General features: G+C 39.0%; 6 protein-coding genes across 8 annotated transcripts; 1 reads left to right on the top strand and 5 right to left on the bottom strand.

Moving 5' to 3' along the window:
* Positions 1-59: 59 nt before the first annotated feature.
* Positions 60-5,383, bottom strand: LOC123306660. Its single transcript, XM_044888761.1, has 4 exons — positions 5,218-5,383; positions 3,343-5,155; positions 1,901-2,950; positions 60-1,650 (listed from the first exon to the last, which is right to left on the bottom strand). Exons 1-4 carry the CDS (start codon positions 5,336-5,338, stop codon positions 111-113), a joined length of 4,524 nt encoding a protein of 1,507 aa, XP_044744696.1. The 5' UTR covers positions 5,339-5,383; the 3' UTR covers positions 60-110.
* A 91-nt stretch (positions 5,384-5,474) lies between these two features.
* Positions 5,475-6,940, bottom strand: LOC123306662 (zinc finger protein-like 1 homolog). Its single transcript, XM_044888764.1, has 5 exons — positions 6,715-6,940; positions 6,537-6,648; positions 6,271-6,464; positions 5,862-6,130; positions 5,475-5,789 (listed from the first exon to the last, which is right to left on the bottom strand). Exons 1-5 carry the CDS (start codon positions 6,814-6,816, stop codon positions 5,594-5,596), a joined length of 873 nt encoding a protein of 290 aa, XP_044744699.1. The 5' UTR covers positions 6,817-6,940; the 3' UTR covers positions 5,475-5,593.
* Positions 6,941-7,051: 111 nt separating this feature from the next.
* Positions 7,052-8,898, bottom strand: LOC123306663. Its single transcript, XM_044888765.1, has 4 exons — positions 8,461-8,898; positions 7,655-7,975; positions 7,358-7,576; positions 7,052-7,302 (listed from the first exon to the last, which is right to left on the bottom strand). The coding sequence occupies exons 1-4, from the start codon at positions 8,541-8,543 to the stop codon at positions 7,143-7,145; spliced, it is 783 nt and encodes a 260-aa protein (XP_044744700.1). The 5' UTR covers positions 8,544-8,898; the 3' UTR covers positions 7,052-7,142.
* Positions 8,899-9,323: 425 nt separating this feature from the next.
* Positions 9,324-21,255, top strand: LOC123307646. The gene is made up of 3 exons (XM_044890039.1): positions 9,324-9,830; positions 9,938-10,145; positions 20,824-21,255. Exons 1-3 carry the CDS (start codon positions 9,669-9,671, stop codon positions 21,177-21,179), a joined length of 726 nt encoding a protein of 241 aa, XP_044745974.1. The 5' UTR covers positions 9,324-9,668; the 3' UTR covers positions 21,180-21,255.
* LOC123307645 lies at positions 10,174-20,670 on the bottom strand. 3 transcript variants are annotated; one of them, XM_044890037.1, is made up of 6 exons: positions 20,395-20,670; positions 19,789-20,185; positions 19,160-19,497; positions 12,522-14,369; positions 11,052-11,284; positions 10,174-10,887 (listed from the first exon to the last, which is right to left on the bottom strand). In XM_044890037.1, the coding sequence occupies exons 1-6, from the start codon at positions 20,555-20,557 to the stop codon at positions 10,288-10,290; spliced, it is 3,579 nt and encodes a 1,192-aa protein (XP_044745972.1). In that variant the 5' UTR covers positions 20,558-20,670; the 3' UTR covers positions 10,174-10,287. The 3 variants fall into 3 exon arrangements, with proteins under 3 accessions (XP_044745972.1, XP_044745973.1, XP_044745971.1); XM_044890038.1 differs by lacking the exon at positions 11,052-11,284 and having other exon boundaries at positions 10,609-10,887; XM_044890036.1 differs by lacking the exons at positions 10,174-10,887; positions 11,052-11,284; positions 12,522-14,369 and adding exons at positions 14,722-15,433; positions 15,891-18,325.
* Positions 21,256-21,698: 443 nt separating the features above from the next.
* On the bottom strand, positions 21,699-22,722 carry LOC123307365. Its single transcript, XM_044889647.1, has 2 exons — positions 22,698-22,722; positions 21,699-22,316 (listed from the first exon to the last, which is right to left on the bottom strand). The coding sequence occupies exon 2, from the start codon at positions 22,249-22,251 to the stop codon at positions 21,928-21,930; it is 324 nt and encodes a 107-aa protein (XP_044745582.1). The 5' UTR covers positions 22,252-22,316; positions 22,698-22,722; the 3' UTR covers positions 21,699-21,927.
* Between the last annotated feature and the right edge of the window lie 2,817 nt (positions 22,723-25,539).

Consider the following 25,539-nt stretch of genomic DNA (forward strand, 5'->3'; position numbering starts at 1 on the left):
AAGCTTTTAAACAAGTTTTGAATCAGATAACATGTAAAAAAGTTAAACATTTTTCTTCCATTAGCAAAACATTTATATTTGAAACATTTATTCCGCACATATAATTACTATCAATTCAGGGAAATGAGATCAGATTTTGACATAATTCTTTTTGGTATTTTCATGTTGCTTGATTCATAAGATCTTTGAAAAACTTCTGAATAAAATTCGACGTTACTTCTACATGGGAAGGTAATATTATCATTAGATTTTTGATCAGTAAGTGTTGGACTGGAATTAGTTTCGTTTCCCTCTTGTGTGTTCATTTGTGAAAAGTTCACTGAGCTCCGAGACTCTAAACTTTTAATGATATCTGAAACACTTGCGTTGTAGAAAGGAATTATCTTGTCCGCCGTTGAAATATTTGGTGATTTGAAACATTTTTCATAGAAAGCATGCATTTCCTCATTGAATTTCTTGAGATCGAAGGTTTTGTTAGTTTGTGTTACTTGTTTGCTGATTAATAAATCTGCTCTCAATTCTTCCTCTTCTTTTTTCTTCTCTTCTAAATCGCCTTTATCGAAAACTTGCATATCTTTCGTAATTAATATTTCTGTTTCATATTGATCATTTGTTACTTCTTCATTTTGACTTGTGGGTTTAGGCATATTTAATGGAACTGTGTCAATTTCATTGGACAGGGAATGATTGTCTTTGCCTGTTTTACTTTCTACTTTGTTTTTATTTTGTGACTCCGATATATTAGCATTGTTTTCTGTTTTTAGAGTGGGTGTTGTTTTCTTCTTATTTTTCTTCATTTGTGGAGAAATTCTGCTAGTATCTCTAAAGGATGGAATGAATGACATCAAACCAGTTTTTGTTGTAAATGGTTTCGGCGTATAATTCATACTCATATTAGTCGACGTCCTAGAAATATTGGAAGATGCTTTAGATATATTCGAAGTTTTTTTTGAAATATTCGAAGATACTTTGGATATACTTTGAGAAGTTTTGGATATCGATTTGCTCGGCTTATGTTTTTTACTTTCTATAATTGTCTCATCTTGTTTTATCGGAGCTTTATCATCAGCCAATTTTAGCGTATCTTCGATCGTTTTGTGATCTTCAGGAAAATTAACGGGATGGTGTTTTTCCCCTTCATCCATTCCATTTTGGTGGGTTTCGTGTTTGTTTTCGATTTGTGAATTGTTACATAAATCGGAAAAATTGTTCCGTTTATCCCTGATAAAGAAAACATCTTTGGTCGTATTGTGCCGTTGTTTATTATCAAATAGAGCCTCGCATATTGTGGAAAGGTATCGCTTCTTCACCTCGCATAATTTTTCAATATCTCCACCCGCGTTTTGTTCGTTTATCTCGTTTTGATCATCATCGTGAAGTACTTGAGGTTTCAAACAAGGTGTAGGATCATCGTATACCTTCTCTATTAAGGGATTATTATCGATTTTGTCGATTCCAACGAATCTATAAATTTCATGAGGCATATCTGATAAGAGCGAATTAATGGTCCAAGGGTACTGTCTAGAAGGCACTCCAAATTTTGAGAACTTTTTCTCACCGAGATCGCATAAGTCTAGAGTTATAGTTTTTATCACAACATCTTTTGTTGTACTGGTTGATTTTTCAGTAGTATTTGAATATTCAGAAGATTTGAGCCGGTCAGAGGAAAAGTGGTATAAGTCACAAATTCCGATTTTTGAGTTATACCGATATTTGGGTACCAAAGGCATTGATAGGTATGGAAAATTTTGTTAATTAAATGGGTATAACTCGGTCAAAACGACGATTTGACTCATATCACTCATAAGAAGAATAATATGCAACCTTTGGTACCCCAATATCGGTATAACTCAAAAATCGGAATTTTTGACTTATACCACTTTTCCTCTGACCGGCTCATTTGGCATTTGCGTTTTCTTTTCTATTCGATAATAAAGTTTCCTTGGAAACTTTGTCGTTTATTCTTGATGTTAATAATTCTATGCATTTTTCCAAAGATGTATCTTTGGCGTTTTGTGTCATCTCGGTGCTTTCACTTGCCAAATTTGAACTTGAAAATACAGGATTGGTTTCACATTCACAGCGATAAATTAAATGCTCCCCGTAGCAGCCTTTACGTACTTTACGACAACATGTAGTGGGTTCGCTGTAACAGCATTGATCGCAACAGCAACAGCAATTCCTATTTTGATTGCAGCAGCAGCAACATCGTCGCTTGCAACAGACGCGTCTTTTCATTTTAGGCTTAGGCGTTTTTGGTCTAATTTCGGTATTCGTGCAAACTGTTTCAACTTTGGTGAAACAGTGGTTTGATACGATGGTTCCGCAATTTTTACAAGATTGTTTCGCTTCAACACTTCTACAACGGCAGGACTTCGACTTCTTTTCTTCTACTTTGGGTGCCAGGATTTCTTTGCTTTCACAGCATCTCGGTGTTCTGTGGCAGCAACAGCAATTGTGGAAACTTTGGCAACAGCAGCAGCAACAACAATCTTCGTCGACATAGTCACATTGATTGTCGTTCTGAGCTCCATTCTTCAAGTATTTCAAGCATTCAAACAGTATGTCCTTGGACGAGTCGAATGTTTTTACCCTCTCGTTACAGTCAGGTTCATATTGACTGCCTTGGTGGATAGTTTGAGGCTTAGCAGCATAACATAATGGATTAGCAGTCGCGCACACTGGATAGGGAGCTCCCCTAATCTTACGGGAACACCCGTATTGGCAGGCCGATGATGATGAAGGGCAAGGCGTTGCAAAGAGATCATTCAAGAGGCCTTTATTCAGCCTATGCAAGGATTTGAGGAGATTACCGTCCCTGTTGATGTAGGTATTTTTGATCGGTAGCACGCGTTGACAGTTCGTGATAGTAACTGTTTCGAAATCACCTTCGTCGAACTCTTGGCATGTTGTAGTGCAGCAGTCACGTCTTTCTACTTGATTGGGGATTCTGGAATTATAAAAAGTAAATGGGAAACCTGAGTTCTGAAGATAAATTCTTGTGCCTCAATATCCTATTATCCTTTAACTTTTGAGTATTCACTGACAACAATGTACAAGCCTATGAAATCTCTATGAGATTTTGATGGTGATAAATCAGTTTTTCACATGATGGCCGCTTATTTGAACGTGTCTCCTAATTAAATAACCCATCCCATTAATTGTTAGATACTCCAATGTAATTTCTCTGGAAGGGTGAAATTTTTTCGGTTAAAATCAAGAGAATGCCTGAAGATAGCTGGCGAATGCTAACCGAAACGTTGTACTCGATGTTAATAGCCGATTCATTTCTCGATTATTCAATTTTAAAGTAGATTACAACTTCTTTTGCTATTTTATTACCTTTGGTATGGCGTACTCGGTTTCTTACTTCTCCAGTTACAGTTCCACCACCTTGTAAAAGGTTTTTCCTTCAATTTATCTCCCTGATAATGGTCTTGATCATTATAACGGACTGGCGATCTTAAGTCTCTCATGTACGGCTGGTACCACACTTGTTCATTTGGTTTTCCAAGCAGTTTTTCTTCACAGCAAGTGTTGATAGGATAAGTGATTTTCTCTACTACTTTAGGGCATGCTACTACAGCTATATTCCGATGCTCTGAGCAGACTCTGGCTGGAGGACCACAGGGCATTATTTGGATTGTTATATTTCTTCCAACATCAATTTTATCATCGTTGAACCCGATGGGAGGTTGTTTATCCCCACATTCACATGCAACAGATTTTGTTATTGGTTGAGATCTCAATTGCGATTCTTTCTCCGGTTGCACCTTGAGTGGGCAGTTCCTGTCACATTTGAAATGAGTATCAGTGTGAATTCTCTGATTTGGAATTATCTTTGGAGGAAAGGGGCTTCTTATGTAGCTGATATTTGGAGGAACACAACATTTAAAATTAGCTTCATTCCTCACAGAACAAGGTGTAAGATGTGTGAAACATTCTTCTTGATCTGATCTTTTACACTGAATGTATTGTTCTCTTTTTTCTACAGTAGGCTTAGATTTGCTAGAAAGTTCCTCCTGATCCACTTTGCCTGATTTGCAACAAGCAAAACACTTCTTTTTCTTTGTTTCAGGCGGTTTATTTCGCAAGTGGAAATCAGTTGGCTTTTTGCAGGTACAGCATTCCATATGCCTCTGATGTGAAGTTATATCTTGAAACATATCAGTTTCATTCAAGACAGCATCTTCAGAGAACATGAAATTGTTACAACAAGAATTAGGAATGATGCTTTCAGGGTATACTTTTGGTTCTCGTTGAAATATTCCACATCTTTGATTCCTGTAGGGTATTCCTTGACATGACATACTGCAGCATTTAGGTTCCATGTAGCACACCTGGGGGTTATAATCGTAATAACTTGGTACCGGTATATGAACAATTTTTTCTGTTGGCATCTGGAAATTTGTTGCTAGTTTCATTCCTAAGCAGTCAGAGCTACAACCAAAGGTCTCATGACCTGCATAGGAAAAATAAGGAGCATTGGGATCTACAAAATCATCAAAAAACGATGTTTTGAATTCCTTGGTAATAAAAGAACTTTCTAGATGATGAGGAAACAGCTTATGAAAAGGTGTATTGTTTTCTTGTTTCTGTTCTTCATTCATCATATTGAAAGTCCCCTTTCCAGTGTTTTCTGTTTTTTCCTTAGGTTTCTCCTGAGATTGTAAGTGAGGTTGTTTAGAATCATAATTTTGTTTGTTGTGTTGGCAGCAAGGTGGTTTTGTATTTGGGTTTTCATTTAAACTAATATTTGGAGTCCTTTCTTTAACATTTTTAGGTTCCTCGGTTGCTCCTTTTCTTGCAAATTGATAATTCACAATCATGATTTCATTTCCAACACCTAATTTCGATTCTTCTGGTGTAATACAGAGATTGGGCTCGCAATACATTTTTCTGTTTTGTATTTCGTTATTAGAATCATTTTTGACTGAACATGTGGTATTAAAAAGGGTAGACTGATCTTCATTAGTAAAGAAAAAATGATTCTGGCAAGGGGAAATACCATCAATTTTGAAATTATCTGTACCTTTTTCAATCTTTTCGTACTTTGGTGAGCTTGAATCATTACTATTAATTATTTCATCTGTGAATGATGGTGAATATTTTTCTCCTTCAATATTTATGGACTGATCAGATGCTGATTTCAATACTAAAACGGAAGATAAGTCATCTCTTGAGCATATGTTGTACTAAAATATTGAATAATTTTACCTGAGCAGGAAAAATCATTTTTGTGTTCTTGAATGGGACAAGTGTAAAGAAGTTCATCTTCACATTGGACACTGTTACATTTTGAAGTTTTGAAGAAATTATTTTCATTCGTAAGAATCATACCCTCCTATTCTAACAAAAATTTCTGTAAGATTGAAGATCTCATTCTGACAATATGTCAAATCTTTCTTACATCAGTTCCGTACAATTCAGAGTCAAAAAAATTTCATAGGGATATTATGCAAAGCATAATTACATTTGGTTTTTCAAAAATAAATTTTTAATCAGAATTATTAAATAAACAACAAGTTGAATTTATATTACATTTTGTGATATATATAAAATGATGAATAATCTTATAACTATACTCCAGTCACTACTCCCATACTTTCTGTACTTTGAGATCATGATTGTTTTCCATATCTAAACTGGGGTCAAGGTTCGCATAATGCCTTCCAACTTTTGACAGGAATATGAATATAAGTACAATTCCAATTATGAATATTGTCCCGAGTAAGAAATATCTTTTATATAATGCTTTACCACCCCTCCTAGTAGGTCCAAAAGTCAAACTGAAATTAAGATAAAGATCAATCAACTCACCAACTCAGAAGTCAGATGGATTTCTGGAAATCTAAACTCACTTCCACCAATTTCGCACTACAGTTAGACGTCTTTTATACTTATCATCATCATGATCAAATGGAACTGATTTAACATCTCTAATATCTTGAAATACTCTGCGATTAGAAGAAGTTTGGTAGCTGTCAGATGGATTTCTGATGAATGGTACTTGTTCATCAACATCCACAATTGAATGAGAACCATTACTCATTAAGACTGGAGAAGTAGGCTTTGGTTTTGTCATAGTATTGAGAATTACTGGGGCCTTAACTTCTCTTTCCTCTGAAAGCTGAAATTTTTTTTAATAACATCAATAATTAGAAGAGGGATATTTTGAAATATTTCGAATATGTAGACTATACTATTCCATATGGAAAAGTAATTCATTCAAGATTACAGTCTTTCAGTGGAATTGAATATATACTTTACCAGAGGTAAACCAAGACCAGCTCTGGCCCAGTTCACACCTGCCAGTTTTTCTTTTAAAACATCGGCAACAGGACTTATCAGATTAGAGGGTGGAAACAGTGGAGTTTTACAAGAAGGACAAACATATCCCCTTGGTGCAGTTGTAGCAGGTAACTGCCTTGAGAAATTATCCAAACAGGACCAATGAAAAACATCTACAAAAGAAAGAAACAATCTCAATTGCCCAATAAATTCTGGAATATATTTCATAAAAGCTCCATACTTACGATAACATGTTAATCTTATACTATCTTCAATATTCAACTCCTTAGTACATAATTCACAGATTGAATTGTAGTCACTATCTTGCAACCATTGCAAATATGACTGAACTATACACTGAAACACCCAGGACTCAAACCATTATCTACTTATTATATTATGTATTTAATTTGGTTAACTTACAATGGGATGATTCGTCACCATACAATTTTCGCACACACAAACTCTGTGTTCAAAGCAAAATTGGTTGGTAACACGACGTTTAGGGCATTTGCAGAGACCCATGGTTGGTTAGTTATTGAAATATTGAATAATTTCCACTAGACATATACTTTATTCTGATAAATAAATATTACACATAAATACTATCTGCCACATAAATGACTATTTGACAACCAGATGTTTTGATTATGACTTTGACGACTTTGACGTTTTCAAATCAGTGAACATAGAAAATTAAATGATTTATGTCACATCTTTTACAGGACATTGCGAGTTTTCGTTGAATAGCCAGTGTCAGTATATAGGGTGAATCGAAAAAGTTTTTGTATTAAATAAATTGACTAAAGATAAAGGATAAAGTGTCGTGGTTTCAGGAAGTTACAAAGACCTTAAACGGGCAATATACTAGTAATAACTTTCACAATGTTATCCTTATCTACAGGACATTTCCTATAGAGAGATGAACATCTATCTGTATCTGTTGATTTTCCCATGTCTACGGCTTGCTTGATGCTGCTTCCGTCTAATAATTGGGATACTAAGGAATTGCTGAAAAATTTAAAGTCACTTCAGAACGAAGGGCCGAAAATGTACGATAACTTACTTAGTTATGACACCGATTATCTCATCAACGGCACTAGCTTCGCCATTTTCTATATTTTTTCGGGATTCGTGAATGTAGTTACAAACAATTCGTTGCATGCAAGAACTGCTGTCAATGTTGTTCTGCTCTAACGTATTGTCCAGTCTCGAAAGCATGTCAGATACACTGGATACTCCATCATCCAAGCCTAAAACAAGAGTATTTCGAACATTCAGATAACTCGTTTTATTAGAATAAACGAAGTCGTTTTTTGACGGTAACAAAAATCATAAAGATTTATAGCGATGAAAAGAACACTAACTTCTGTAACCACCGTGTAAGCCACCAAATGCATGGGCCAGTTTTGGCAGGATCAAAATGGCACCAAGCCCAATTAGAGCTCCTAATGCAACACCTCCAATGTCCAGTTTCATAGGTGAAACCATGTAGCTAACTCCACCAGTTTGAGGGTAACTTTGTGCTCCACTTCCAGTGCTACCATAAACAATTGGCAAGCCGAACCTCAGTTTGTCTGAGGCCGATTTGGACTCCTTCTGATCTGACTTTCTTTCTGCCGTATGATTGTTGGAAGAATGGAGATTATATTCGAAGTATCTATTGGAACTAGGCTGAAAATTCCTGAAAAATAGCGTTTGTAGCCTTGTAAATTGTTAGAACCAAAAGGCAGTGGAGGTTTTTGATGTATTTTGCTAGACCGTTAGATGGGATGCAAAAATGGCGTGAAAGACCCTGTGTGTGTGTATGATAGAATAATAATAAGAAAACATTTTTCTACTTCAGAAATTCTAACGCGAACACGAGTGTTTGTTCATGATCAAATATAGGTTCGAAATACTCATTTGCTGATCCTTTCGTGAAAAAATTCACATTCATATAAATATGTGTTTATCGTAAAAAAACAATATTTACCGATCTGGTCGATGCCTTTGAATTCATACTGGAATCTAAAGATATTTGTCTTGAATAATCATGGTGAAGAACAAAGTTTACAATCATAGCAGAATTTTAACGCAACTTCAGATACATCAAAAGACTCAAAAAAGATATTTCACCCTAATAAACTCCTGTGCATTTAAATTATTCTCTACGTTTTAATTACTTACATTTCATCCTCAGGCATATACTTTTTGGGAGACCCCAAAACACAGGAAAAGAGCGAAAGAGCGATAAAAAATTTCGTGTACATCTTTGGATGATTCAGGAGCAGATTTTGAACTACGGCTGAAGAACTCTGTTACCCATATATAAAGATAATAAATGACACACTCACTTAACCAAAGACAATGTATAATATACCTAGAATTGCGACAAATTTCACTTTCTTTGGGACACGGTGTTTGTTGCATGAGTACATAATATTGTAATGAGTATATATGTAATTCATATGAAAAAATGAGGAAACTATTTTACGCAACACATATTTTCATTCATCATTAATCCATTCTGAAGGTATCCAATCCAGGAAGATTCTTATTAACGAATTTTAAAATGTTTAAACCCTGGTATATGGACCCCTTCCGACTAATTTGGATTTGGTTGATAGGAAAACAGAGGACAATTATTCAAGCAGCAATAGCAAATAAGTAGATTAGCTATTGCTGATGTCATGTTAGTGACAAAAAAATATTGTCATGACTTGTTTCGTATGCGCCGATTTTATGGAAGAAAAAAGCAACTAACGCTAAATTGACTTTTCGTTATATTATTATAATGTATGAAATGAAAAATACGGAAAATGAGTAGGTTTACTACTTTTTCCTGTGTTATTATTCTTATGGAAAATCGAAAAGTGCGATGCGGACAATCAAACATTAAAATTAAGGGCTCATATTCACAGAGGTCTCTTTTGGCATCCAAAGAAAACTTCTGAGCGTGGTTCCTAGAAATTTTTTCTAAACGCCCTAATTTAAACTCTCTTGTCTCTCTTACAGAAATAGCTCAGAAGGAAGCGAAAAATGTAGGTGCTGAATTTGTCCACTTCTTCCTTAAAATGAACCACATCATAAGGAATCAGTGTTCCGTAAATGTATTATTCTGTATGGATGACATCATAGTTGCATCAAGCTGATAACATCTCGCAATGATTTTTAAATTGGATTAACGTGAATCTAAGCTTTCGCTATTGTTTCAATTTACACATCTCCTAGGATTATAGATGATAGTAGTGCTGGTCCTTCAATCTTGCACGCTCAATTACTCTTTTCGCCGTACTGCATTTTTTGCTAACGCAATAAAGTTATTAATTTTTCTGGTTTGAAGATACCAAGTACCACTATCGTCAGACCTGCCGCAGAGACAACATTGACGCGTTATGTTTTTCGGAATATTTTTGGTTTTGGTCGTGGTTGACTTCTGTGCTTCATACGACAACAGTAGTGTATTTTCGGATAAAATTGGTGTCATGGGTAAATCTGCTTTTTCAAATCGTCAAAGCAGACTGATTTCCTTCAATACATTAGATGATGGTATATCTGTAAGTATTCTTTTTATACGTTATATGTAATAAGCTGGTGAACATTATTTTTTTCTGTCTTCTGTCAAATGGATTCAACAGGAATTATTCGTTTGTTCTTATTCCAGGTAGAATTGGATTTCACGGTACCTTTTATAACAATCCCCGTGAAGAAGTCGATGGCTTTAGCTCAAGGTTCCTTAGCTAATATCAATGTGGGGGCAGTCATTCTTGCAGGAGGTTTGGTTGTAGGGATCTCCCTAATCATGCCCCTCATTTTAACCTTTTTCTCCAAGCAACACATTATACCCTCCCAATGGAAACCAGGTTATAGAAGTACGTATAAATAGACATAGATCATCAGTAAGTTGAATCGATTATGGAAATGTATTTTATTGATGATAATATTAAGGAGTATGACTTTGAAATTTATTTAACACTAAACATTAATGATTGAATGGGGTATTTCCAATAACTGTTATTTCTTTCCTTTTTTCGCCTTATCTTTTCCTCCTTTATCCTTCTCCTTCTTCTCTTTTCCTCCTTTGTCTTTGCTACCTTTAGTTCCTTCCTTTTTCTTATCTTCTGCTTTCTCAGGTGGCGGAGGTAGATCTTTCTCATTATACTGAGTCTGTTTCACGCTGACTTCCTTCTTTTGGATAGGCCTGTCTGGGTGTATAATACCAGCTGGTGTCGTCACCAAGATGTCTAACTCATCGTCGGAGGAAGAGTCCGATTTGTAGAATTCTCCCTCATCTGTGCATACGCAGTTTGGATCCAGAAGGTTATTCTTGGCCACCTTGAACTGCATCGGGGTACAGTCTATATAAGGATTTTCGTTAGTCTGCAATTTGTTGGGATCTTTCAAGGGGTTCATGGTGATGTGGTATATTCCTTCTCGCTTCTTGATTTCGAGCGTGGGTTTCGGGCAGATCAGTTCATTTTCAGAATCGTCGTCGTTCTTTCTTTTCCTGACTCTCTTCTCTTCCTGGGGGCTTTGACTGGTCGCCTTTTTGTGCTTGATGATGGCTTTTGCGACGGTTTTCGTTATGGCCCCAGGACGCCATCCTCTTCTTGGCTAAAAAAAAAGAAGGTACCAGACGCAGACTGGTTTAGTAATGTCTTTAAGCAAATTTCATATTATAAATGTAAATATTCGATCTTAATCATCTATCCGATAGATACATTCAAGACTAGTGACAATAGAACTTATTGCTGTTATCTGTCTGTGCGAATATTCACCTTCAGATTCATACAGGGCGTGTGAATGTTCCACAGCCAGCCCATCCTCGGAGGTACGAAGAAATAGGGCATCACGCATTCCCGATGGCCAATTTTGAATCCGGGATATTTCATATCTCCGTAGTCCTCCAGTTTCTTCTTTTTGGTCGTACAGATCCTCTTGTACAGCGGGTCCCTACGTCTTGGAGACCTTTTAGCTTTTCTGGCCGTGGCCAACGGACATATTGGATCGCCTGTGAAATGTTGGAAAACCAAGTCAACTTAGTTATATTAGAGCTTCGTTTAGACATTCTCAATAAACTGTTTTTGATGTTGGAGTAATGAGATACTGAGGACAAAGGCGTACCTATTATAGCCTTGAAAATCCCAGGACACCAAATCATTTCCAGAAAGTTACTGGAGCCTAGCTAACGCAGAGGTTTTCCATATTCTCCTATTTAATGGAAGTCAACCTTTTTCTCATTGTCATCTGGATGTAACATCGAACATAGATGCCCTTTGCGGAGTATTCTCTGCGAATATTCTCCAGCCATCAGACAATAACAGTACGCAGTTCATCCCGCACTATGGAACAGTTAATTCCTAGGAGGAAGGATTGGTTGAGACGAGGTCCCTACAGCCCATCAGTGAATCATTGTGGCCTTTAGGCGCAGCAAGCCTATCTGGTATAGACCGTCGATATAAATTATCCTGTTGGGATTGTCAAATCAGAAGCTAGTGCCCTCGTGGTTCTCTCTATGAAGAGGGAGACCACTCGCGTGGCACTATCATGCCAAAGTCACTGTTTCCATGTTCTAAGAGCTGTCATCACAGCCACCTCCATAGTGGTGAGATGTTTAAGAGGTGATAAACCTAGGAGACAATCAATCTTAGAATACCCATAATAGTTAGGCAGTCTTTCCTTTGACATTTGGTCATAATAGTGCTGTTACAGTTCTTCTCCATAGAAGTCAACTAGTTCAGACCTTCAGAGATATGTATGTTAGGACAGGCCTCACCACCACAGATACAGTACATACATTGAGTGTATGATGTTTGTTTTGAAGCCGTCTTCCATGCAAGTAGACCAAATTCTCAATGTATTTTTTCCACAATGATTTCCGATATCAGTCAAGATATCGCGATTTGCTTGGATATAGTGAGACCAAACCTAAACAACTTGAGAAGTTTAGTGTTGCAGGATACCAACTCCTACTAGTAAGAACCATCTCTGTTTTGACAGAGTGTCACATAGTTTCGAAACCTACTATGTGGATTGTGGAAGAAGTGGAGTTAATACCCAATCGCAGGTCTTCTAGAACCTCGCTAAATAAATAGGTTTTCTGGCTAACCGATAGAGGTGTAGTGAACCTAAAAGAAAAACCCAAACTAACCTAAAAGAAAGGATTTTTGGCGGTCTAGAGTTCAGTTGCTGAATTCATTTATAATTATCATTGGATGAAATAGTTTTGCTATCAACAATATACGAACCTGGACATGTCTTCGGACAAGGACCTCGTTTTTTGCCTTCTGTGCCAACTCCGCAGTCTACGCAAGTGAGGTGACCACCCATGAATTTGCACGTTTTCACCGTACAGGGTGCCATGTCGTATACAGATGGTCTGTCTCCCGCAGTCCTTTCAATCGTGCCTTTTTCAACCGCCTCCTTGCTTCCTATCATCATCATCGACCTTCCTTGAGCGTCCATCTCTGTCAATTCACCTTTCGCCTCTTCGCCTACAGCCGGTTTGTCCAGTTTCTTATCATGGTACGGGCAGGTTTTATCCGCGCAATACTCGTTGAAGGATGGATCTGGAGTGGCGCAAAAGCCTAAATCTCTGCCCAAGGCGTCTACCTTGTGAGGACAGTCCGGATTGGTGCACGGACCTAAACCTCTCAGATTAAACGGACAGTTTGGGTTCATGCAAGTTTCTCTTTTGCTTGGACATGTGGGATTGTCGCACTCGCACACAGATTCATGGGATTCTCCCGATATTTTCGAGCCTCTCTTGTAGGGACAGTCGGGATTGTCGCAACTCTCCTTCGACTCCGTAGAAGATTCCTTCTTCAGGAACGGGCACTCGGGGTTCATGCATTTTTCCACGGATGGAATGTTGAAGGGACATTCTGGATTTGCACAGGCTTCTTTCGGAGGCTCCTTGGTCTCCTTCGTGGTGCTCCGGAAGGGACAGTCGGGGTTCGAACAGGCCAAGGAGTTCAAGCTGTCATCAGCCGAACTCGGCTCCGAAGAGCTGTTCGTGAAGGGGCAATTGGGGTTGGAGCAGCTCTGGGCGGCTTGTGCTTTGAAGGGGCAGTTTGGATTCGTGCAACTACCAGATTTTTCCTCCTTCAACCCCAAAGGACAGTTGGGATTGGAGCAGTCCCCCTTAGCGTCGCTCTGCGTGTATGGACAATTCGGATTTGAACATTGATTCTGAAGGGTTCTGTAAGGGCAGTTCGGACTCTCGCAGATTCTGTCCCTTTTCCCGCAGTCGCCAGCCGGTGCAGCTTTCAAAACTTCGCAGTTTGGATTATCGCAAAACACCATGTTAACTATTTGAGGGGGATTGGAGAATGGACACCCTGTACACGTATCATCCTTCACTCGCGCCGAGCTCTTGGTTGTAGGAAGTGCTTGTTTCACAGGTGCACATGCCGGTGGGGACTTGAAGGGGCAGTTAGGTGATGCACAAGGCGCAGGGGGTGCGTAAGGACACTGATCACTCCCACAAGGTCCTTTGGTGGACGAGAACCTTCCTTTGGTTTGCATTTCGTTAGATCCATACGGACAGTTGGGGTTTTTGCATTTACCGACCGGTAGAGGTTCTGGACAGTCCCAATGGATGGGCGGTAGGATAGGATCAGCTTGGTAGGAGCATTTGGGATGTCCACAGTTCCCCAAAATGGCGGGACCTATGAATTGCTTTTCGATATCGGCGTCCATTGCCATAAGGGCGGACTTGTATTTGGCGTACTGGCAGTCCGGCAAGCCACAGCCTACGGTGTTGGTGCTTTCTGGTTTAATACCGCATGCTTTCTTGCACAGATCTTCGGTTACGTTCGGTACGTAATTGCAGGCTATTTCTCCGCAAGGCGACAATGCCTTTCTGTATTCCTCCAGTATCTTATCGAATTGTTCCATTATTTCTCGACACTCTGCGATTGGTGATTTGGATGGAGCACCTGCTCTCAGTCTGGCGTTTTGTAATGTAGCATCCTCTGGTGAACCACCACCTCTTAGTCTTAGGGGTACCCTAACCAGATGTGGCTTTTTCGTTTGTTCATTTTTTTCATGGTCACATTTCGCTGGGAAATCATCACTTTCTTCTTCGTCAGCATCTGTGAAAGTAATGAAATGTCTTAGTTCTGAATAGAAACCAAATAGATTCTCAATTCATTTGAAAAAGTAACTCATGGAATATAAATCTTATTTGGTATGCTCATGATGAATTAAAAAAAAATGTTGATTAGAAAATAAATGAATCATCACCGATTTTATAAAAAATGTCATCGAAATACTATCAGTACCTTCTTATAAATTTCCTGTTCTGTGTACGACACAGAATGAATGTGGTTTCTGTAAGGTAATTCAAAATCTTCATTGCTCAAAACGAAAATTGCAAATTTCAGAGCAATTTGAAATATTTTCAGGTATTTAATTAGATTACCATTTGAAATGAATAACCAAGAAGAATTCTGAAATATTTATTTGTTCGGTAAATGTTTAACATTTGTCAAATTTGTAGATACATTTGAAATAAAATATCATTAGTTTTATCCTTATTCTATTTCTTCTTCTTCTTATCCTTCCCCTTTTCTTTTTTTTTGTCCTTCTTTTTATCTTTGTCTTTCTTATCCTTATCGTTTTCTTTCTCGTCCTTTCCTCTATGCTGTTTATCATTAGAGGAAGGTTTGATATCTTGAGCGTTGTACTGAGTGTCGATATGGATGACATCCTTCGTTTTGACAAATCTCTCTGGCCGTATGATGCCAGCTGGGGGCGTGAACTCTATGTCCAACTCGCTGTCTGACGACGATGATTCAGGCTCGTAGACTATGCCTTGATCGTTGCATACGCAAGATTTGTACTCGTTGGTTTCTTTCGCCTTCATTATCCTGAACTGTAACGGCGTAGTCTCCATATAAGGACTTTCGTTAGGAACTAGGGTATTGGGATCCTTCAGTGGATTCATGGTGATGTAGTAGACACCCTCCTTCCTCTTGATTTGCAGAGTGGGCTTGGGATGAATGAGCTCGGTTTCGGATTCAACGCCACCGAATTTCTTCTTTCTCCTCCTCACTTTACCTTCCTCCAAGGGTGCCATGTTCTGAGCCCTACGGTGGGCCTGTATCGCTTCCAGAATGGTCTTGCCGATGGCACCAGGTCTCCAACCCCTCCTTTGCTGTAACAAGACACCACAAATTCTAACAAAATGCAGTGGTGTTGAATGCATATGTTTTTGATGTTGTAGAAGAATCTCATCGAATATCTTCAATTGGAAAGTTCAAAAACTAACTTTTTTGGCGATATTGTAGATAGAGCAGGCAAGGTCCATCAAAAGCTGTCCTGTGAGCTCGCGCTGATTGTTCTTTGCAAACTTTTTCAACTTGGATGTCCCAAATATGGGAAATAGCCAGATAGAGACATGGGCATAACACAGTAGATATTGTAGATTGCAGTTTTAAGGGAAATTGCATTGATTTGCGACCTCAAGATCTATTGAGCCCCCTGTAGTCCTGTTATTTCAAAAAATTGTTCACTTGTCACTCTCTGTGCGAAAGACAGGACAATGTGGGCTTGCCTCCTCTATCTCTGATATCTCTATGGGATTTATTGCAAAAAATCTTGTCGATACTTACTTTTAGTTGCATGCAGGGAGTGTGAAGGTTCCACAGCCAACCCATCTTAGGAGGAACGTTAAACGGGGAAATCACGCAATGCTTGTGACCCCTATTGATCCCTGGATAAGTGTCACCGAAATGATATGCGAATTTACCCCTTTCTCTCCTCAGAGCCCGTTTTTCCGATTCAGCCTTCCTCGGCGTCCTCGGCAGCGATACGGTGTTGATAGCCAGTGGACATTTAACGTCACCTGGACATATCTTGGGACACGGAGCGTGTTTCCTTCCTTCCGTCAACGTGGCACAATCCACGCACTTCAGTTTGCCACCCATGAACTTGCAGGTGGTGAGGGTGCAAGGAGTCATGTCGTATTTAGATGTCCGATCGCCTTTGGTGTACTCAAGCGCTCCTTCTTCTACAGTCATCCCCTCCGTTTGATTTTTATCCTCCCCGTCTCCCCCACCGATGGTGGACTGTTCCCCTTTCTTCTCCTCCTCCTTCCCATCGTCTCCGGCTCCTTCGTGGAACGGGCAAGTCTTATCCCCACACACGGATCTATGGGGAGAGCCACAAACTCCCTTCTTCTTGGTAGACTCTCTCTTTTTGTACGGACAGTTGGGGTTCGCGCACACCTCACCCTTTTCCACGTTGAAAGGACACTCCGGATTGCTGCAGGTCTCCTTGTGAGCCGGGCAATTTGGATTGTCACACTTGCACTCCTCAGTCTGATCACAAATATCTGCCCAAACGGGCGTTGAACTCTGTTTGGTTTTGAATGGACAGTCTGGATTTTCGCAAACCTCGGTAGATTCCACCGATTTCTGTTTGAAGGGACAGTCTGGATTGTGACAACTCTCGTCTGACTGGCCATCGTCGGGCGTGGACAAATTACCCTTCTTGTACGGACAGTCCGGGTTCGAACAGGGCTGGGATACACTGGACTGTTTGTAAGGACACTCTGGGTTTGAACAGGGACCAGAGGATTCCACCTGTCTGAGAGGACAATCCGGATTTGAACAAGGAGCAGATAGGAGAGCTACCTTGAACGGACAATCAGGATTCGAACAAGGTTTACTCAAGTCCCCGTGCGCGAAAGGGCATTCCGGATTGGAACAAGATGACACTATGCCCTTGAGTGGACAGTTAGGATTGGAGCAACAAGAATGCGATTTCTTCATGTTCGGCAGCGATAAGTTGCAGAATTGCATCATGTTCACGATTTTCGGGGGGTTATAGAAAGGGCATCTTTGCCCACCCCCTTCTCTCGAAACTGGGAATTCCGGAGCGCTCTTGATCTGATTCTGGACGTATTCCGCTGGACAACCCTTAACGTCTACATTGTCTTTGTGTCCCTTCGACTCAAGTATCCTTCCAATCCTTTTAAGGTCGTCTGGGAGGTAGGGGCATTGGGGGTTCTTACAAATACCGACAGGCAGGGGATCTGGACAGTCCCAATGTATGGGAGTTAGTGGAGGCTCTGATATGTAAGTGCACCTTGGATGTCCGCAGTTTGCTGTTGTGGAAGGATCCATAAATTGCGCCATGTCGCGTTCTCTATTATTCCCAGTGTCAAGGGCTCTCCTGTACTCTTCCAAGATTTGATCGAACTGCTCCATGATCTCTTGACATTCGGCAATTGGCGATTTGGAAATCGATGCTCCTCGTGAGCCAGTCTTGCCAGTATCCATCACTTCCATGGTTCCACCTCCTCTCAATCGAAGCACAGGACGTTTTATCCAAGTTTTTCCTTCAGCCTGCATGAATGGAGTGTTGGTCTTGGAAAAAATTCCGTATGGGCCATACGTGTCGAATGTGCCATACGTTTGGGATAGACCGTACTGCACCGGTGGCTCGACAGGTCCGTACAGAGTACCCTGGCAACGCTCCGTGGCCAGAGGACCCAGCCCTAGCCTCTTGAACATTTTGGCTGCCGGGCAATACCTGTTGCGACAAGTGAAGGTCTCTGGTACGTCGTCTTCGGAGAACTTAAGTTGAAGCGCGACGTTTCTTCTGGTACTTTCGGGACAATAGAAATCAGCGCAAAAATAGTCCTCCTCTTTCTGTTGGTCGTCGTTTTGCACCAATTGGCTTACACCGACTGATCTCAATTTGAACGCCATCTTGCAGCAAGGGTTGTAGCATCCTTTCCCTCTCTTAAGCAAGTACGGTTCGTCTTGGTCATTACCGCCTCGTAGCCTCAAAAGAGAATCGTCCTGCTCATTATCCGAGTTTTTCTTATTTTGATTCTTCAATATCTTCTCGTATTTCACCCTTCTTCCAAACACCATCAAATCGGGATGGCTCTTTTCGTATTTTTCTATGGCGGCATAGACGTGCTTACAGTAAGCCGGCATCTTGGAGCACTGACAAGCTTTGGATTCCTTCTGGCTTCCATCATCTTTCCTCAATGTATCGTCGAAGTAGTAGATGACTCGTTCGTTGCCTTCGTCATCTGTCGAAGGAAAATAGAATTAGTCATTTCTTCATCCAAGTGAGCCATATTTTCTTGTTTAAGACTTTGGTATGCGATTATCTAGACTGGTCTTTTAGAAATCTTGTCTCTACGAGGGATGAATGCGTTGTGATCTGATTCACATCTTGACATGTTTATTTTCATGGGAGGGTGCTCAAGGCTACGGATTGGGTTCATAATCGTAAACTGCGTCTTGGAGAATGATGCAATTTCTTTCAATAGTTCACCATCGGTATCACTACTGCCTGCAATGCAGATTTGTCTTCATTCGGATAATTGAGAGTATAGCAAATTTTTCTAGACTGTCTTTCAATTTTTCAGTTCGAGATTGTTCTTTATTCTGTTCTTCACAGAACGCAGTAAAGAGGCATACAATTTTACAATGTTGTGTTATAATAATTCATAGCAAAATCACTGTTTCAACTATCACTATCACACTATTCCAGCTCACTAAGTCAGAAAATGTTGGGGAGATAAGAAGTCCGCGTCAGTTGATGATTTGAGTCTCTTACTTTGCATAAAATTTACCTACTCAACTTGTAAAACAAGTTATGAGTACCCAGACTTGGACGCTTTCGAAAATATTCACTTGGAACCAAGAAACAAAGAACTGAATATCTAGATTCAAATGGCATGGACCAGCAATATCAACTAGGAGACTTGATAAAAAAAAGTGATACGAATGAAATATCTTCTCATTTTTTCTCAATAAACGGTCTATTTGACCCACTGCTCATCAATGGACACATCATAAGGGACTGGGAACTATTCAAATCGAGCGATACGATTTTTCACAATAAAAAATCAACCTACCTGGTATAGTGAACGATTGTATAGACTCCTCGATATCCCCAAACTTCTTTCCTGTCAGAAAATCGATAAATTTTTCCTCCTCAGGCCTGGCTCTCAACGAGACTATGTCAAAGGTGATGGCCGAATCCTTAACCGGAGGAACTATGTTCAGATACTCCGGGAACAGACACTCGGATTGAATTGAGCTCCGTTTGTCGAACATGGAGCTGGATCGTCCTTCCATGACAGCCGTCCAAGATGCCGATTTGTTGGTGGTGCCCTTATCCGCGCTCTTCATGTAGCCTACGTTGTACAGAGGTCCTACGGGAAGGAAGTCCGTTGAAGTTCCTGCACCGAATCTGGAACAGAAATTGGTTGTTCATAAGATATGTCGATGGTATTGACAGAACTTGGAGATGAAGGGAAATCTAAAGGTGCCTACAGATTACTCTGACTTGACGTGGGACCGCGTCATAATGCGCATGATTCAAAAATCTAACATAGGGTTCTGCGCGGGTGCGTTCAAATGGTTCTGACGTGAGACGTTGTTGATATTCATCAGTACTTGGAGATTGGGGAGCTTTAACGTTGGTGAATCTGAGTCTACTCAAGAAACAAAAAAAAATACATTGTTTGAAAAGAAGGCTCACTTGGAACAAATGAAGGTGGTGGCCATATTGGGCGTTTTGAAGAGGAACTGCTTGTTTCCAGAGTCGTGGAGCACCTCGAACTGTGTCTGGATGCTCTTGCCGAAGCAGGACAGCCTTAGGAAGAGCTGGACGTTGCCCTTTATGACGCCGTTCTCCATCAGGCAGAAGTTGTCGAATATACTGGCAGGGGTGACGAATTCCTCGTGGGAAGCCTGCACCATCTCCTTGAAAGAGTCGTCCCAGGGTGCGCTAGACGTTCCTATGGGTATGACATCTCCTCTGACACCTACAGTCACCTCTAAACTCTGGCTGTCCAGGACCTGCAGCAGGTTCTCTTGCAGAAGGGGTATCAGGTGGGATTTGCCGGATTTGAAGTCGATAAGGCGTTTATTACCACCTGGAGTTAAAGAGAATTATTGAAGAATTTAGATCTTTGATTTCCGGCAACCAATTTAGGAGCTGGAAGAAATAGATCACTATCTAAATAGTTTTAAGGACGATTGTTGTTCAAAATTAATAATATCCCCAACGATTAGCAATGTACCAGCCATGAAACTAGGATTTCGTACTAAAAAACCTTCCAGTAGCCTTTGTCTTACCACCTACCTTCGCCACTGATCGGTAAGGTCTCCGATCTTATTTCCAAAGTGACGATATTTCCGAGTTTAACACTGACTACAATTTGCTTCTTTTGCGGTATTTCCGACACGCTATCATCGAAATAGATGCTGTCTATCAGGACCTCGAATAAGTAGAGACGTTCTTCCATTGCATAATTTGTATTACTCGCAATTTTAAACACACACAAAACACACAAACAATTTAATTTGATTTAGTATTTTCTCAACGGTTTGTCACATCTCACTAATGTCAATTTGAATGAATTCCACCGGCCGACTCTAGAATCTTGAAGAAATGAGAAATTCTGCTGAATTTTTTTTTCGCCAAACGTAGAATTCAAAAATTGGTGTATGAAGTTGTGATTATTTTTCTGACGAGAAAGGTAACTTTCTGATTTGCATCATTGTATTACAGATGCCGAGGATAGATCAGAAATATGGTCCCAGATCGAAAACATCTTATCCTCCCAGAAGATAGATCCAACATCATGCATGCAGAAATATATTTGTTCAACAATAAGTCAGTCGCTCATGAATATCGAGAAGGGAGCAGCCTCCAGCAGTGACAAGATAATTGATGGTATTGCTAGCAGTCCGTGGCTCACAGAACAGTTGCATGGTACATCTATGTATTTCGCTTTGAAAAATGGTTTGGGCAAAAATAACTGCAGTGATACCTACAAAAGTTGTGGAGTTTCTGAGGATTTGTTCGAGTCCACGTTTGATGCCTTACAGAAATTCGTTTTGTTTGGTTATTCCAATTTGAAATGAACCGAATATTTGTGATCAATTTGAAAGCAAATGTATATAAGAAGTGAGAGAAATAAAATATTGATTCCGTTGTCGACGAATAATGTTTTTGATGATGGGGGTGTGGAAGAATCAAGTCTTGAACAATATTATAGCGAGTGAAAAGTAACGAGCAAAATTCTTATCTTATTAAGTTATTCACATTTCCGTAGAAAATGTTTAAACAGGTCAAACAAAATAGGTTTGTGGTATCATGTGGTACTTGTTGCTAAGCATGTTTTATTCTCGTTTGAAAGCAGAAGTCTGATTTAAATTGATAATAATTATTGAAGAAGTGGAAGAAATGCCAAGATCGATGCATCAACTTCGATGGACTCCCTTGTTTGGAGAGAAGACGTTGAAGATTCGTTTTTCGATCATTTCATCTGGCCAAAGAATGATCAATCAATTGGACAATGAAACACACTTCTTTTCACATTTTCACTCTTCTTAAAACTAATTTAATGAGGATCATGGAGGAACTGATTGAATGACGCCTTGAAAATTCGTAACAATTTATTCGTCAAAAGTTTTTCAATAAAATTTCGTCTGCCTCTAGTCTCAATGTTTCTTCAGAAATTCACACGTCAATAGATATGTAACAAAAATAAATATGGGACATTTACATGCACGGTGTCTTTTCGTATCCGGATTCATTTGGCCATGTTCACATGAGAATTTTTATCCTCTTCTAGCTTTAGTCTTACAACTTTGTAAAGTGTTGCTTCCTTCAGCGAAGTTCTATATGGTCGTTTTCCTCTTCTCCTGTTCTCCTATACCTAAGGAGTTTGTCTACTGGTGGCAAAGAGTGATCGGTATAAACTTTTTTCCGATCTGGAACTCTACGGCCTCTGCTGACGCTTCTTATCGATCTTTCATCTCTCACAGACAGATTGTTCATGTTGTTTTTGTTCATGGAAATTAACATTTTGAGACCTTCTGGAATATGACCGCAGCACACCTTTGGTTCTCCTTTATAGAACCCGCATTGTTGTTCTCGCAAGAATTTAACTATAGGTCGGTTGAGTGGTCTGTTGGCGTCTATGAAATCCATGAATTCGGTGCAGTTTCTCACTGGGATGCACAGATCATCTCCAGGGCAAGAGTTATTTCTTGGTTCTGAAAGAGGAATTAATATAGGGTTGCTCTCAGGAATAAAAACCAAATTTTTAGAAAAATGAGAATCCAAACAAGTTGAAAATGAGTACTTGGCTGTATTTAACACCCTGAAGGTTCTTGCAAAACTTGAGCGTTATCTGACGCTTATAATCTGAGATTCAGAATTTTTTCAATTGGATCAGTATTTTTTAAATGCTTAAAAAGTTCGAGTTGGATCAATTTCCACCAGATAAGGATAGAATATTCTAAAAGTTGGTAAAGAAAAAGTTTACCAGAACCATGAGTATGAACAACTTTCATGTTTCATGATGTCTTTCATATAATTTCCACCATTTTTCGATAGTTATTTTCATCTTTTTGGGTTCAGAAATACGATATTACCTATTAATATTAATTCTTTCAAGTGGTTAAACGAATGTGACGAAATCCTTGGTGAATCTAGTTATTTTATAACGAGAAGAAAAAACTCTTTGTTTTGATCTCTATTTACGTTTGTTATGAAAAAACTATTTGATATTGGTTAGTTTACTATCGAGTTTTTCTCAATATTGAATCAAGTATGTGAAATACTCACGTGGAAATACTCCATAAAGGAAAAACAAAAAGAATAAATTAGTTAACACTAATTTTACCAACATTTTTGTGACAACACTTTCAAACATACAACAATGATACAAAACATGTGGAATGAGATGAATGAGTTAGGAAATATAACAACATTGTTAAAGTAGTGGGGAGCTCTATTTCTTCATTATCGTGAATTAACACAGAGAGTGTCCTAACTATAATTCATTCATCGCCATGTTCCTTGATAGCGTATACAGGGTGAGTCTTTGACTAGTACAAGTATTTTAACAGAAGATTCTTGAAGTCAAAAGAAACACTTTTTTCCTTCACCTTTTTTTCCGAATCCGCTCGGTTCAAAAGATACAGGCTGTTGGAAAACCATATAGAAATAATATTTTTAGTTCTATCTCACAAACGGTTTCATCGAATGAAATGAATTTCGGAATATAATTCTTCATTTATTCGATGAATATTTTTCGAACACCAGATATTACCTAAGTCTTCCAGTTTTCTCATTATGGCCATAACGTACCATAAATATTCCAAAAATTCAAAGAACACAACTCTTGAAACTAAGTTGGACGCTGTCTAATGAATATTTGAACATTTAGTAAAATAAGAGTATTCTTCATATTTTCTCCTATAATGCGCCCTTTTCGAGTAATTTGATGTCCAAAAATTGAAAAGTATCTGTGAAATTGGAAAAATTGGGTAGTTTGGCAGAATACAACTCTATTTGAAGGATCTACAGATGTGTAGTGTCATAGATTTAGCTTGTTATTCTGAAGGTAATTTTCTTTTTTCAGGAGTGGCACAGCTCATTATGAGAACTTAAAAAGGCTATATCATTTTATCAGGGTCGAATCTGAAAAAATGGTATAAAAAAAGTGTTTCTTTTGACCTCAAGAGTCTATAGTGTTGAAATATTTGTACAAGACTCACCCTGTATATCGTACCTATGGATCTAATCCTGAGTGACACTTCAACTCAGAGTTCTTTCACAGTAAAATATACCATGTAGAAGATATACGTTTTCATACATTGATTGAAAACATTAAAAATGTATCACAAAATCACATTTTTATTGTGAACATTTTTCCACACTATTTTTGGCAGGCATTCAATCTATGCATGTAGTTACTTGAAGTTTATGTTCCTTTACAAGTATCAATGTTTTCTGACATCGCATTTTTACGGCATCTTTAGTAATCACCCTGTAAATGTCCGATTAGTCGTTGAAGGAATTGTCTGAAAAATGCGACTTCTTTTGGTAGTTCAAAAGAGCACTCATTTAAACCAAAGTTCCAGTTTGAAGGGCCCAACTTCCCCATTTCGGCGATCAAATAAACCGCGAGAAAAATCTAAAATTTTAATTCCCGGAAAAAATGTAAACTCGAACCGAAAAATACCGCCCGCCTATCGCTTTGTATACACAAGCTTTCACAGGCCGCGGGTGCGAAGTTAAAAGTGTTCCCCGGTCGGCACACATTGATATTCCGATTGTTTAAACTGTATTAAATTCTTTGTTTGTTCTTCTAAAGGTCTGGTTCCTCATTTGCGGTCGTTCCGTATGTTCGGTATCAAAGGAGGAACACTTCAAAGGTCGACGCGGATCCCTACAGATTGAAATTGGACGTATTGATTCCGAGACGTTCGACTTGTAGCTAATTGGGTCGTAAAACTATTGTTAGTTTTGTTTTTATGTCAGTCAGTCGTAACTGATCGGTGAATGGATGCTGGGAGGTTCCTTGACACTGACCCCTTTGACGGAGGTCTCTTTCATCTGGAGTTCAATGAAGTTCACAGTTCGAAGAGCTACTTTCAACCTGAAGCTCTGGGGGTTTCTGATTTTCGCGTTTTAAATGGTGATGTAAACGAAACATCGATAAATGTGATGAATATTTCAAACGAGCAACTCTTCTAGTAATAAATCTGAGAATTTCATGGAGCTCGATGCAGCCGTTCGGTCTTGACGGTTATTCAATTGATTCCATCTTTTTGGAAATTTTTCGAGAGTCACCTTTCGAGTGGATTATCTCCCAATAACAATAACCGTAGTGGGAAATGTGATACATATTCTGAAAGAGCAACTCTTCGAGTAATAAATCTGAGCATTTCATCCATTTCGGCGTAACCGTTCGGTCTTGACGAATTTTTAACTGAACCCATCTTTTTCAGGATTTTTCGAAGGTCAGCTTTCGAGTCGTTTATCTCGCAATAAAAGTAATTGTAGATGGAAATGTGATACATATTCTGAAAGAGAAACTCTCTTAGTAATAAATCTGAGAATTTCATCCATTTAGATGCAACCGTTCGGTCTTGACGAATTTTTAATTGAACCCAGCTTTTTCAGGATTTTTAGAAGGTCAGCTTTCGAGTCGTTTATCTCTCAATGAAAGTAACCGTAGATGGAAATGTGATACATATTCTGAAAGAGCAACTCTTCTAGTAATAAATCTGAACATTTCATCAATCTCGGCGCAACCGTTCGGTCTTGACAAATTTTTAACTGAACTCAGCTTTTTAAGGATTTTTCGAAGGTCAGCTTTCGAGTCGTTTATCTCGCAATGAAAGTAACCGAAGATGGAAAAGTTATACATATTCTGAAAGAGCAACTCTCTTAGTAATAAATCTGAGAATTTCATCCTTTACATGC

Source organism: Coccinella septempunctata, chromosome 2, assembly GCF_907165205.1.
Source record: "Coccinella septempunctata chromosome 2, icCocSept1.1, whole genome shotgun sequence".
Lineage (NCBI taxonomy): Eukaryota > Metazoa > Arthropoda > Insecta > Coleoptera > Coccinellidae > Coccinella > Coccinella septempunctata.